The sequence below is a fragment of the Sapajus apella genome, unplaced genomic scaffold (assembly GCF_009761245.1).
Source record: "Sapajus apella isolate SASKATOON/1434 unplaced genomic scaffold, GSC_monkey_1.0 scaffold4, whole genome shotgun sequence".
Lineage (NCBI taxonomy): Eukaryota > Metazoa > Chordata > Mammalia > Primates > Cebidae > Sapajus > Sapajus apella.
The window spans coordinates 33,834,194-33,848,370 of NW_022436944.1; the positions used below are offsets into that span (position 1 = coordinate 33,834,194).

General features: G+C 34.9%; 1 protein-coding gene across 3 annotated transcripts in view; it reads right to left on the bottom strand.

Annotated features, from left to right (window-relative positions):
• DNAJC13 (DnaJ heat shock protein family (Hsp40) member C13) overlaps positions 1-14,177 on the bottom strand; it is a 120,964-nt gene that overhangs the window by 69,191 nt on the left and 37,596 nt on the right. For all 3 annotated transcript variants that reach the window (XR_004265025.1, XM_032266534.1, XM_032266543.1), the window contains exons 10-20: positions 13,283-13,449; positions 13,101-13,180; positions 12,852-13,021; positions 12,307-12,406; positions 9,265-9,372; positions 8,407-8,562; positions 6,794-6,850; positions 5,186-5,307; positions 2,983-3,058; positions 2,650-2,745; positions 1,758-1,901 (exon numbers count right to left, since the gene is read on the bottom strand). Coding sequence is in view for 2 of the 3 variants with exons in the window: in XM_032266534.1 (XP_032122425.1) it covers positions 1,758-1,901; positions 2,650-2,745; positions 2,983-3,058; positions 5,186-5,307; positions 6,794-6,850; positions 8,407-8,562; positions 9,265-9,372; positions 12,307-12,406; positions 12,852-13,021; positions 13,101-13,180; positions 13,283-13,449 (1,276 nt within the window). In the remaining variant the exon portion in view is untranslated. The remainder of the gene's footprint in view (positions 1-1,757; positions 1,902-2,649; positions 2,746-2,982; positions 3,059-5,185; positions 5,308-6,793; positions 6,851-8,406; positions 8,563-9,264; positions 9,373-12,306; positions 12,407-12,851; positions 13,022-13,100; positions 13,181-13,282; positions 13,450-14,177) is intronic.

Here is a 14,177-nt window from a genome sequence, read left to right on the forward strand (position 1 = left end):
GACCGAGGCGGGTGGATCACGAGGTCAAGAGATCGAGACCATCCTGGTCAACATGGTGAAACCCCGTCTCTACTAAAAATACAAAAAATTAGCTGGGCATGGTGGCGCATGCCTGTAGTCCCAGCTACTCAGGAGGCTGAGGCGGGAGAATTGCCTGAACCCAGGAGGCGGAGGTTGCGGTGAGCCGAGATCCGGCCATTGCACTCCAGCCTGGGTAACAAGAGTGAAACTCCGTCTCCAAAAAAATTATTTTCTCTCTCAATTACTGTTTTAAAAAAGCAGATTATCTATAATTTTAGCTAAAACAGCTTTGTGTTCATGCTCATGTTGGATGTTACATATGAAGTCTGATGCCAAAAACTTATTTGCAGTACAATAATTATATCCAACAGTTTGAAACAACTGTTATTTTAGAAATGGGTTTAACTACCTGAAGCCAGAAGCTTATAATTTTTAATAACTGAAAATCATTCATATATGTAGATTTTTTGACTGTTCAAATGCTATACTAATATCCTAACCAGATATGTATCTAGTGTCTTTACTACTATCTTGCTTGCATATCAAAGCAACCCTGTAAAATAGAGAAGGCAGGTATTGTTATTCCAATTTATGAAAGAGCAAAGTGGCCAGCTGCAATGGCTCATGCCTGTAATCCCACCACTCTGAGAGGCCAAGGTGGGTGGATCACCTGAGGTAAGGAGTTTTGAGACCAGCCTGACCAATATGGTGAAATCCCATCTCTACTAAAATTACAAAAATTAAAAAAGAAAGAAAGAGGAAGGTAAGGTTCTAAAAACCCGTAACTTAGGTTAACAAGTGACTGAAATCAGGCTCAGAAGTTAACCAATTCAAAGTTCAGTATTCTCTTTACTATGCTGCATAGTCACTTGCAAGCCTGTCTAATGATTCTTTATACTGACTACATCACATATACAAATCAGCAGTAACCTATTATGTTGGAGCACTAAAGAGTTAAACATTAGTCCCAACTTCAGATAGATACACAGACTATAATATTTGTTCTGTTCTGCTTACACATTCTGGTAATCCATAAGAAACCCATTTGTTTTAGTGAGATGTTTAAGTTATTTTCCTTGAATAAGGCAATAGCTACCATAAATAAGGAGAAGGTTAAAGAGAAAGAATGTACGTGTGATCAATACAAACTCAGATCAAGACTGCTTCTACAAGACATCTTAATTCACACTTAACTACTGCAAAACCCATTATAAATAGAAGAATGTGCATTACTAAATCAAGTTCTGTAACACATACTGCATGCTGAAGAATGAGACTAAAACTGTTTTAGATCTTTGATTTGAGAAACAAATACTACAAAATTTAAGTACACACAATAAATTTACTTTAAAATGTGAATCTTACCTCCAAAACACTTGTCTGGCTAGTTCTGAACAAAAAGGTTAACAGGAAGTGCTCCTTTATTTTTATAGGTATAAAACAAAGTCCCAGAGATGAAGGAAAGGCAATAAATATATATGAAAAAAAAGAACAAAAACTGGAATGGAAGAAAAATTAAGAGTGGAATTCTATATTCAATACCAAAATAAAAATCTAATCATCAACTCATAAAACTATTAACTAAGGAAAATATATACAAAAATAAGTAACTTTCATTTTTAAGCTTCAGGTATTCAGCAAGAAATATATTAATACCATCTCTGTGAACAGTGGGAACTAAAGTAGGCTAGGACACACAGAAGTGCTAGAAATTTGGAAGAAAATTTTATTTTTACCTCTTTTTGGGCAATGCCCATCCTATCCCTCCAATGCATCAATACAAGATCCACTTTTTCTTTGGCAAATTTTTCAACTTCTTTAGCAGCTTTTCCAGCCAGTCTTTGCCACTCTGGAACTTTATTAAATTTTCCATATTGATCCTATAAAATAATGAAATCTATTACATGCCTGTTTGCAAATTTATTTTAAAACTATGTAAAGCTTAGTAACATTCTATTTTACAAAGTAAACACTGGATGTTATGGTTCAGTGAAGAAACAAACTGAAAACTTGTGCAAATTATACTTTTTATCCAAGAAACTTTAACTTTTCTACATAGGTTTCAAGATGATTCTTTTTTGAGGGGTGGCAAGACGCAAGTGGGAGCTGGGTGCAGACAGAGAAGCAGTGATGACAGAAAAAAGAATACGTGTAAGAAATTATTATAGTAGTGTATGATGAAGATGTTTAATTTCTTCATGGATGGCCAAACCCTTATAATTAACATAGATCTTGTAAGAAAAAAACCCTACCTATAACTTTTTTCACGGCCAGCACCTTTTACCAACAACGTTTATCAATCTCATACGTGCAAAATATCACATATACACACTTATTGGAACTCCAGAACGTACCAGTAAGTTGAATTAGAGAAACAAAACACAGAATAAAATGACCACTATCCATAACATTAATTTGTAGTTATAGTTGCACAACTCTATAAATATACCACAAATTGTCTACTTAAAACAGATGAATTTGACAGGATATAAAAATATTAATAGTTAAGTATTATTATCCAATGCAATGAATTGTTTCTAAAATTTTTAGCATGTTTCAAAAAAAAGACTATATGTATAAAACAGTACCCTTACTCCTAAAAAAGACACTTGGGACAATCATATTTACCATTGCTATTTTCACATTGTCTCTAACATGCATCCGATCAGCATCCTTCTCAGGTACGAGATCTGAGCTGTCCAAGTATGCCAGCAAACCTGGCGGCTAAAAACAAAACACAAAATCCATTTTCAAAACAATCTGCAAAAGAAAATTTAGCCTTAAACCCCCAAATAAATTAAAACTATGACTTAGCTATTGAGGGCAAAACTTTATGGTAACTCCTATGATGAATAACCTTTTCAATCAAAAACAGAATCCATCCCCTTTTAACAGTAGAGATAACCTGTTCAACTAAATTTTATTAGGCAGTATATATATCTAATTTCTCAACTAACTTACCAAAATGCGTTTCAACAAGTTTGTTGCAGTTGCATTATCAGCTGTCCAGAGTCCCACTAAATGTCTACTTAGCTGTCTGAAAAAAGCAGACGTTGAGAAAGGTTTGCTGCTTTATCTCAGCTAGAACAGAAAGGAATTTTTAAGAACAAAATATCACATAATTATAAAAAATATGGCTACAGTAAAAAAATTCTGATGTTAAAAATAGTTAAAAATAATTGAATGTGGAAAGGTATAATTCAAATATTACTAATATTTTGAAATTTTCTAAAAATTAAAATGTTTTCCTAAAAAATACACTAATTTTCAATAAACCTGAACGTGAAAAAGTAGGTTTTTAATCCCATTTAAATAAAGAAAAAAACAATTAGACTTGATGACACAATTAATTCATATAACAAGTCCCACTAATATAGTGACAATGGCATGCTGGCATTTTTTAGAATTCTGAACAAGCAAAAGTCAACAACTATGTGCTAATATATCCTTTCTGGCAAGGTCTGAGATAGAAAATTATTTTCACTTTTGGAATTTGGGCAAAGACCTAAACCACTTATAGCCAATTATTTTACTCATCTCACTTAAAAGCTATAAAAGTGTATTTTAATTCAAAGTGAAAAATCTAAGACCCACGTTCAATCTAGGGCTTAGTCATTTACTAATTTTAACATCCTGTCTCCTTAACGGAAAGCACCTCATAAGTAGAAATCCTATTTTACTCACCAGTGACCCTTCTGTGCTTTGGTGGGGATTCAATTACCATAGCTATAAGAATGGTCATGAAACCTATGAGGGAAATAACCAAATAACCACCTACAGACATATGTTTTCTATATGTTACATTACCGAAGAACAAAATTTAACTGCAAAACCAAACTATACTGTCACCAGAAAGTGAATGCTACCAAAACTATTCATTCCTGTGCCAATTTGAAAGCTAACATACTGAAGTAATTAAACTTGTAATTTCCTTCACTGGCATTTGGTAGGTATATCAGTGACTCCTAGAAAGGCTTTAGTTAGGGACAAAAGATATAACATTTTATAACAGCAAGGTGCAAAAGATAAAGCAATACAAATAGTGATATTTCTGTTATACACTGACAGATTTTTAACAATGTTAATTCAAATTTTATTAAGGAATCTTCTCCAAATTAAAATGCTTCCCTGATAAACACACTAATTGATCACAGTAGGGAATTTAACTGATTAACTATACTAAAGAGGAACACAACAATGAAGAATTTAATATGAGGGCTTAATGGAATAAGATATCTATAGTCTCTACTTTAATGGCAGATGGTGTCTAGCACTGCTAATAATACTAGGAAAACATCCTTCTTATCTTTCTACCCTCTAAGACTACTTTTGTGGTTAATACAAGTGAGGGAGGTAGTTTCTTCTAATAATACAAACAGTAAGAAATCACTAGCAAGAAAGCATACCACGATGTACAACTGCACATAGGTGACAAAGATAATGTACAGTATTGCAACAAACTAAATGTTTAACTCAGCTATTAAAGTCTAAAAAATAAAAATATTTATGATACTCATTTTTACTAATATGAGTCATAATATGGTATGCTTAATATAGAGGAAAGGGTCACGTTTTAGAAACCACAAAGAGGGTTAAAAGGGCTGGAATTCATGTACTGTGGAATAAATTAATAAATGAATAAATTTATGTGTTTATATTTGAATGACTATTAGGAAAAAGGGAATCTAATTATAAGAGATTTAGGTTAAGTCTAGCTTAGGCTGGATATGTAAGGTTTTCTGTGGTTTGTTTTTACGGTAGACTACTTAACTGACTAAAGATATTTAAAAATCAACTATGTGAGGTTTTCACATGGGGTAATGTGCAGGCAAGGTGGTCACAGGAATATAAGGAGGAAAGGCTTGGGTGTGTGGTTCTAGTTCCATAAGCTTCTAAGTACTCTTTTGCATACTGGTCACATGACTGTGGTGTCAGAGCCTGATAAAAGGATGGTGGGGACAAAAAGTAAACAGTGTTTCCCCTTAAGTTATCCACAGGCAGGGACAGTGATCATTTGGAAAAAAAACCCTTCTGTAAGGAAAAGAACTAGGTGGATCAAAAAAAAATGTTACATTTGTGTAATACACATTTAGTTTTATGTAATATCTGAATCAGTTCTCTAAACTGGAAGTTAATTTATAGCAAACTGAATTAAATAACCTACCTATTTGTAAGCATCCTTTGATCTGAGCTTATTGTAAACATCGCAGTATGCAAGTGTCGAGGTAAGGCACCTTCACTTAGAGCAAGCTCCTGCATTTTTGTAGCAATTTCTTTATCACCTTCCTTTGGAAAAAGGGGAAAGATGATCCCTAAAGTGGCAATCCAGGACAAGCTATCCTAACTTTAAAAAACTATTTTTACATCTTTAAACAACCACTCAGTATGTAATCAAAGTTTAAAATGCATCTTCCAGTTACCCAAAAATAACATAAGTGAGTAATAGCATAGGTAATTTTTAAACCTTTGGAATAAGGTTGAGATGTTTCCAGACAAATTTACCTTATAAACTATGCTTTGCTAAACTTAATATGAAAACTAGGTTCATTCCTTGAGTGTATACCTGCCAACAAAAAGGAGAGGCTTGGCTATTGCAAGCTTTGTAAAAGATGAATACTTTGGTAGCTAATATCAAGCAAAGAACCCATTAGCTAAAGGGACAAAATTAGCCTTTGATTGTATATAACACACTAAAAATGCAAAGAAACTTTGATGTTCCACCCAGTTCAATGCCTACGTATACATTTACAGCTACTTAAGGGCATACTAATTCTGTGTTTATTATTTAATTATGTGCTATGTTCATGCACGATAGACGAATTTTTTGGTAAAAAGAATTCTTAAATTTTATTCAAATTGCTTCTATAACAACAAAATAATTCAAAAGCCATTTAGACTGATGTCATTGTAAACATCACAGTATGTAACAGACATTCATAGCCACAATCTTATCTTTTAAAAAATATAGAAGCATAAAGCAACTATCTTAAAGAAGTGTCGGCCAGGCACGTGGCTCATACCTATAATCTCAGCACTTTGGGAGGCCAAGGCAGGTGGATCATGAGGTCAAGAGATCAAGACCATCCTGGCCAACATGGTGAAACCCTGTTTCTACTAAAAATACCAAACTTAGCTGGGTGTGGTGGCACATGCCTGTAGTCCCAGGTGCTCGGGAGGCTGAGGCAGGAGAATCGCTTAAACCCACCAGGCCGAGGCTACAGTGAGCAGAGATCACGCCACTGCATTTCAGCCTGGTGACAGAGCAAGACTCTGTCTCAAAAACAACAAAAGAAAAAGAAAAAAAAGTAGTATCTTCAACAAGATCATGCCCCAATCTCTAGAGCTCAATTACAAATACACTTTAGCAAGAACTTTTTGTTGCCTTTCTTACTTGGCATCATTTTGCTATGAACTATCAATAGATTTCTATGTAATCTCAGCATCTCAAGATTTCAACACTGTCAACGATATGCTTCCAAAAAAGAGCAAGAGATAGAATGCTACCTTTTAATTACTTTAAATAAAATGAATAATGCAATAAGAGATTTATTTACTCTACAACTTCACTTACTAGAAAATTAAAACTTTTATTATTACAGATTGTTTCTGTAACTACCTTAAAACTAATTTCTAAATAAAGATTTAAAATTACTTTTCTTACCCAGAGAAATGTGTATTTTCCAAAAAAGACTGAAAGGTAATATTGTCAACGTCAATTAAAACAGCCTATTAACATTCAAGTAAGGTTAAAATTTCAAAATTGTTCTCTCACCTCTATTATTGCTTTCATAACCAACCCAGCTCCTTTTATTATTGCCATGGAAGGATGCTTTAAAGTGAAGGGAAAAGAGTATCAAAAGATAAAAAAGAATTTTATTCCAACATATTTAGCTGTTACTCTTAAGAAGGATATACAGTTTTACACAAGGTATAAGTCATAAAATTAGTAAAGGATACATCTCAAAGTCAGTTTGGTTAAATATTTTAGGTATTCTTACAATACAGCTTTAGATATACAGATACATAAAAAATTTACATTAGTAGAAAGCAGCCAGCATTTACTTGATTATAATTATTTGAATAATACATATCAATGATACTAACAAAAATATAAATATGCATGTATGTACCTAACATGTACCATAATACTATATAAAATAAATGTCTTCTAGTATTTATGAAGAGCCCTGCTAAAGCTCATTTTTTTTTGGGGGGGGGGGGGAATTTGTAAAGAAAAGGGAATTTGGGCCGGGCGCGGTGGCTCAAGCCTGTAATCCCAGCACTTTGGGAGGCCGAGGCGGGTGGATCACGAGGTCAAGAGATCGAGACCATCCTGGTCAACATGGTGAAACCCCGTCTCTACTAAAACTACAAAACATTAGCTGGGCATGGTGGCACGTGCCTGTAATCCCAGCTACTCAGGAGGCTGGGGCAGGAGAATTGCCTGAACCCAGGAGGCGGAGGTTGCGGTGAGCCGAGATCGCGCCATTGCACTCCAGCCTGGGTAACAAGCGCGAAACTCCGTCTCAAAAAAAAAAAAAAAAAAAAAAAAAAAGGAAAGGGAATTTGGGGCCTACCACAGAAAAATGAGTTTTTCACTACTAGAGTAGAGGCCAGGTACAGTGATTCATGTCTGTAATTCCAGCACTTTGGGAGCCTGAGGCAGGAGGATCGCTTAAGCTCAGGAACATGAGAACAGCCTGGGCAACAAAGGGAGACCCTGTCTCTACAAAACAAATATAAAGAAATTAGCTAGCTGTGGTAGCATGTGTCTCTGGTCCCAGCTATTCAGCAACCAAGGTGGGTGAGAAGATCACTTAAGCCTGGGAGATTGAGTCTACAGTGAGCTGTGATGACATCACCACACTTCAGTCTGGGCAACAGAACAAGAACTTCGCCTCAAAAAATAAAATAAAAAAGCAAGATAGAGAAGATGGGCAGAGTGTCAGAACTGCAGTCAACACCCATCAACAGAGCTGTACTTAAAACACCAATAAATCTGTGCGTTCAAAATGTACCAATATGATAATATACTAGGTGCATATATTTGTCAAAATTACAGATTAAACTTGTCCAACCTGCAGCCTACATGGATGCTTGCATTTACTGAAGGCTGACCTAGGATGGCTTTAAACGTAGCCCAACACAAATTAATAAACTTTCTTAAAACATTTTTGCGATTCTTTTTTTCGGTCATTAGATATTGTTAGTGTATTTTATGTGTGGCCCAAGGCAACTCCTCTTCTTCCAGTGTGGCTCAAGGAAGCCAAAAGATTGGACACCTCTGCTATAGAAGTATGCATATGTTAACTTAGCAACAGTGAAAACCTAAAACTGGTTCACTTAAATTCACTGTTATCTGGTAAGAAAAATACAAGCTCTCACCTGAAAGAGTTTAAAAAGAGTTCTTCCATTGGATGCTACCATCTCTAAGAGCATATCAAACTGCTGCCCTTCAGTTGTCTCACTATATGGAGCACAGAGGGCAAAGGTAAGGAAGTCCAAGAGTGAACTAATAACTAGGGCACCAGTCCCATGATCCTGAAACAAAGCAACAAATTGCCTTTAAGACTTAGAGATGTGGAGTTTCAGTTAAATTGTAACAGTAAAGTGTTCCTTTCTATTATTCTAAATGTCAGACATAAACAATGACTTTAATTCCTCAAAATGAGATTCAAAGTTGGAGTCTTTAATACTTCTTTATTCATACAGTGAATCCATTGTCCAACATACCTCAAAAGGAACAAACAAAATTCACTCAAATTTCAAGAGAATGACTAAGACTTCTCAAATATATATAACTAAGGCTAATGTTTATTTGCATAAAAAGCAATCTTTGACAATACTTACAAGATTCAAGCAATCTGCTCATGTTCCTTCAAGATGCTATAGAATGACCGTCCCCAAAGTGTTATCAGGGACCGAGGAACAAATATTTGGCTTAATTTTTTTTAAGAGCAGTTTATTTCATAATGACATTTTTAAAGAAAGAGAAAACAAAAATTTGGGATATCATCATGAAAATCTAAAGGCTTTGCCATGCATCCTTCCCAGATGAATGGATACAGTCTTAATACAAAATATTTTATCATCAGTGACCAAGCTGAACTGTGACCAATACTGACCAACACAAATTCATAAACTTTGTAATTAAAAAAAAAAAATCATCCATGTGGCACTTCTAGAATATCTTTCAATAACGGTACGGTATTTACCATGAAGACAAGTTTAATTATAACTTACTACATGGGAATTAAATTTCTCCAGTAAGTTTTCCAGAAACTTCTTTGACGAGAGAAGAGAAGCTTTGTTCAGCTGTTCTTGCCTTAAATCATAGTCATCATGCATGGGCTATTAAAAAAAAAAAAAACAGTGCTAATTCATAAGCAGTTCCATGTTCTAGCATCATACAAAGTCATTTATAAAGAGTATTCATTACACAATGAATACTTAAATAATTAATTAAAATTAATAAATTAAAATAATTAAAAACCACTGCCTTTGAAGTGTAAGGCAAAAAGGAAACCCATGATAAGCAGGCAGAAGTGATGATTTACCATGATTTTGATCAGACTTCACAGATAATTTGCCCAACAATTAACTCAACATATACATACACAAGGTATTCTCTCAAAAGTTACACATCATCTTATTAAAAGGCAAACAACATTTGCCCACCCAGAATTTTATAACTGAAATTTTAAATAAAACTCAGCATTTAAAATCATGTACTAAAATTAACAACAAATGCTTGTCTCAAGGCGAATTTTCTTTTGACTATTGAGTATATAAAGCATTCCAGCATGATGGTTAGGAGTAGAGTTCCAATCCTAATTTTACTACTGATAAAACCTGGGAGACATTAAGCAAGGTAAGTTACTTTATGTAACTCTGAGTTTCATTGTCCTCAGCTGTAAAGTAGGAGTAATAGTATTTATATAAGATTATGATGCTTAGATGAGATAATTCATGTAAAATACATAGCCAACACCTAATATGTAATGCAGGCTCAATGTTTGTTTCTGTTTCATAGCATTATTTTTTTACTTTTTGTGGTAAACTATATATAACAAAACTCACCATTTTAACCATTTTAAATTATAACAGTTCAGTGACATTAAGCATTCACATTGTTGGGCAACCATCACCACCACCTACCTCTAGAACTTTTTTCATTTTCCCAAACTGAAACTCTGTAATCATTAAATAATTCACCATTCTGCCTTCCTCCCAGTCCCTGGCAACCACTATTCTACTTTCTATCTGTGAATTTGACCTCATATCAATAAAATCATACAGTATTTGTCCTTTTGTGACTGGCTTATTTCATTAGCATTATGTCCTCAAGGTTCATCCATATTTCAACATGTGCCAGAATTTCCTTCCTGTTTCTGTTAATTTAGCAAACACTGTACATTCCTATGGTTAACTGTATAAACTTTGGAGCCAGAATGTGGGCTTAAAGTAACCCCTAACATTTACTAGCTACATGACCTTGAACAAATTACTTTGGCCCTAATTCCTTCTCTATAAAATAGATGTAACAGTAGCAACTTCTATAGTTCATTGGAAGATTGAATAAATTAATATAGGCAAAATTCATAGAATAGTACCTGAAACACAGAAAAAATTAGTTGTTATTGTTTATTAAATAGCTTGACAAGGCCCATTAAGGATAAAAATGAAAATTAAAGATGAATATTATCCTCAGGAAGCTGACAGATTTAGAAAAATACATCATATTTAGAAACAGCAATAATCCAAAGAAGAAATTGCTAACAAAGATAAAAGCTGTATTTATGAAGGGTAATCTGATTTCAGGGAGGGATAAATCACTACCACCTTCAGGAATAGGGAAGCTTAATTTATTATAAAAATTTTTAATTGTTGTGGGTACATAGTAGAGTTGTCTATTTGGTAAGTTTCATTTAAAGGATGACTTTTGAGCTCTTCCTGAATGATGAGCAGGGAAAGACTTCTGAGCAGAGGGAATGTATAACATATTAAAATATACATATATATATATATATTGGTCCCTGACCCTGGCTCCTGACATAGAGCACCTAAAACCCTTGCAGACAGGGGCACTAGCAGAATCTTTTGTTGCAATATTTTGGTCTTTTACCCTGGTTCCTGACACAGAGCTCCTAAGGCCTTTGCAATTTCCTGAATGATAGGGGTGCCTGACACAAAGCTCTTTAACCTTAGAATTTCCTGGGTCATAAGAACATCTTTTGTTCTAAAAAAGCAACTCTCCACATCATTGTGAATTACGTTCTACTTATCTCACTTATTTGGAACAGTAAATATAATTAATTCACTTTTGGGAATGCAAGGTTGTGTTTGTTCTGTACCACTAAGCTTGCCTAAACACTTTACATAAGGAAAAGTCCCAGGTACTATACACTAAACTGAGATAATCAGAAACTTCAAAACGATACTAAACAATTGTTTCTCCCTCCATACAAGATGCCACTAAGTTAGATATTTACTGCTCAAACAGCTTTCAGATGTACCTATTCTCGAGCCCCTAGCTCAGCAACTCATTTCTTATGACAATTTGGTCTACCTGCCTCTAATTTTACTTCTAATGTATTCTCCACATACTCCTAGTGTGAGTTTTTAAAAACTCAAACCAGATCATGTTACTGCTACCTTGCTTAAAAAAAAAAAAAAAATCCTTCAGGTGCTCCTTACAAAAGGATACAAATCTAGCTCCTTCTCCTGATACAGAAGGATTTTTATTACTGTCTGCATAAATCTCTAGCTGTAACTCCCAATTAATAACCCCATACATATCTTACAACTCAACTTAATTGTTACTTTCCAAACATGCCTTTGTATATGCTATTCCACACCCAGGATAGCTGCCTTTCCAGAGTTGGAAAATTCCTGCCAGTCCTTCAAAAATCAGATCAAATTTAACATCTTCCAGAAAGACAGAGTAAGAATCTTTTATCTTCCCCTCATCACCAAACAAAAATAAAGGGCTGCTTTTCAAGATGGCCCCTACTACCTTACCCTGTATAGATATGCCTACCTTACCAGACTGTCAACGATGTAACGGAAAAGAACTTTTGTCTTAAGATCTTTGAATTTCTAGCACATAGCACATTGCCTGGTATATAGGACGTGCCAAACAAAGGTCTGAGTAACTAAAAGGCTATGAGAACAATTTAAGAGACACAGAAACAGGGACTTATTGGTACAATGAAAATCTGGGATTGTGGAAATCAAAACCACCAGTCAACTTAAGAAAAACCAGTGTCTAAGAAAACTACTTACACACATAAGGGCACAAAGCATATCAACTGCCGCATGGATTACTCCGTTGTTGCTCCTCTTGAGTGCTTTTACTACCTTCACCCCTAGACGCTCACGAAACCTAATGGAACAAAAAAATAAGCATATATAGCAATATCAGAACATTTTAAATTGTTATATTATTGAAATAGGTAATCTTAACTTTCCATTGCATTACTGGAACAATGATGTATTTTAAATTCCACCTCTGAAATTTATCAATCTTCACAACAGTTTTTTCCTCGAGAGGAAAAATATTTTTTAAGATTAACTAAAACTAAAAGGAATGTAATTTCCTATTCAAATTCACCAAGAGTCAGCAATATTACTGGTGAGTATGAAACCAATATTCCACTTCTGCTCCCCTCAACCTTCCTTTTTCATTTCTCATGAATAAAGTACAATATCACCCTATAAAAAAAGGTATCAGGGTTTAGTCAAGGAAAAGGAGGTAAATCGTTCATTATTTGCCATTTTGAGTAGTTCAAACTCTTTAAGAGAAGTTAAAGTTTCAGAAGACAACTTACTTTGGAAGCTGAGTGAAAGCTAAGAAACCAGCTTTGGATGCCACAAGCCTCCTCACGGCCTGGAACTGACTCTCAAGTTCGGCATTTGAAGCAACAACATCCCCTTCTTGGGACAATAATGCTGTTATGGCATTATTGATCAGTTTTTCTTTGTTTTCTGAGAAGAGACCCTAGATGAAAAAAGAGTATTTCAAAAAAGTTTCCATACCAAAAGTTAGTAACAATGAACAACTATAAAACTTATCTTACATCTTGTGTTACTGCATGCAGGACTCCACTGTATGAAATATTAGCATTGAACCTGAATACAGCATCTGCAAAGTTGCCATCTGTAAAGGCATTAAGAGATTTGAAAAGAAGATACGAATTTTGAATTCTTTAATTATTAAGTAGATGGGTGGAAATGTAATCACATTTAAATCAATGCTTACTTGGAGGCGTAGCTAAGAACCTGAGGTGAAGGCTCTCTACTTCCTCATCAACAGGCATGCTTAGTAACCCCCATCGCTGACCTTTATGGGTTGGTGTCATTTTTACACAAACATCTCTATTACCAGAGGCTCTTACTCCATCCAGCAAACTTGCTAATAAGGAATCTCTAAGAAAGATTAAAGGTAAAAAAACATTTTAGCATTGATGATTAAGAGGAATTTTGATCCAGCATGTAGCATAGGCCCTTGAGCAGGTAACCTGCTCAGGGACACATTATGGTTACAGTGGGAAACACAAACTGCAGAGCTTTAGGAAGAGTGCTAACACCAGCTCTTCACTGTGCTGCTACATGACCTTGTATATAAATTACTTAAACACTAACTTTAACGTCTTTTTCTCTCCCTTTAAGATTATTTTTAACAGCTTCACTCAGTTCTAACTTACAAATCACAAAAGTCATCCAATTAAAACATACAGTTTGGTAATTTTAAAAAAATTTACACAATTGTATAATCATAACCCAGTTTTGATGTATTTTCATCACTCCAAAAAATTTCCTTGTGCCCTTTTGCGAAAGAACACTTTCCAGCCCCAGGAAATCACTCATCTGCTATATCTATAGTTCGGCTTTTTAAAGAAACTTCATAAAAACAGAATTGGGCTGGGCGCGGTGGCTCACGCCTGTAATCCCAGCACTTTGGGAGGCCGAGGCGGGTGGATCACGAGGTCAAGAGATCAAGACCATCCTGGTCAACATGGTGAAACCCCGTCTCTACTAAAAATACAAAAAATTAGCTGGCATGGTGGCGCGTGCCTGTAATCCCAGTTACTCAGGAGGCTGAGGCAGAAGAATTGCCTGAACCTAGGAGGCGGAGGTTGTGGTGAGCCGAGATC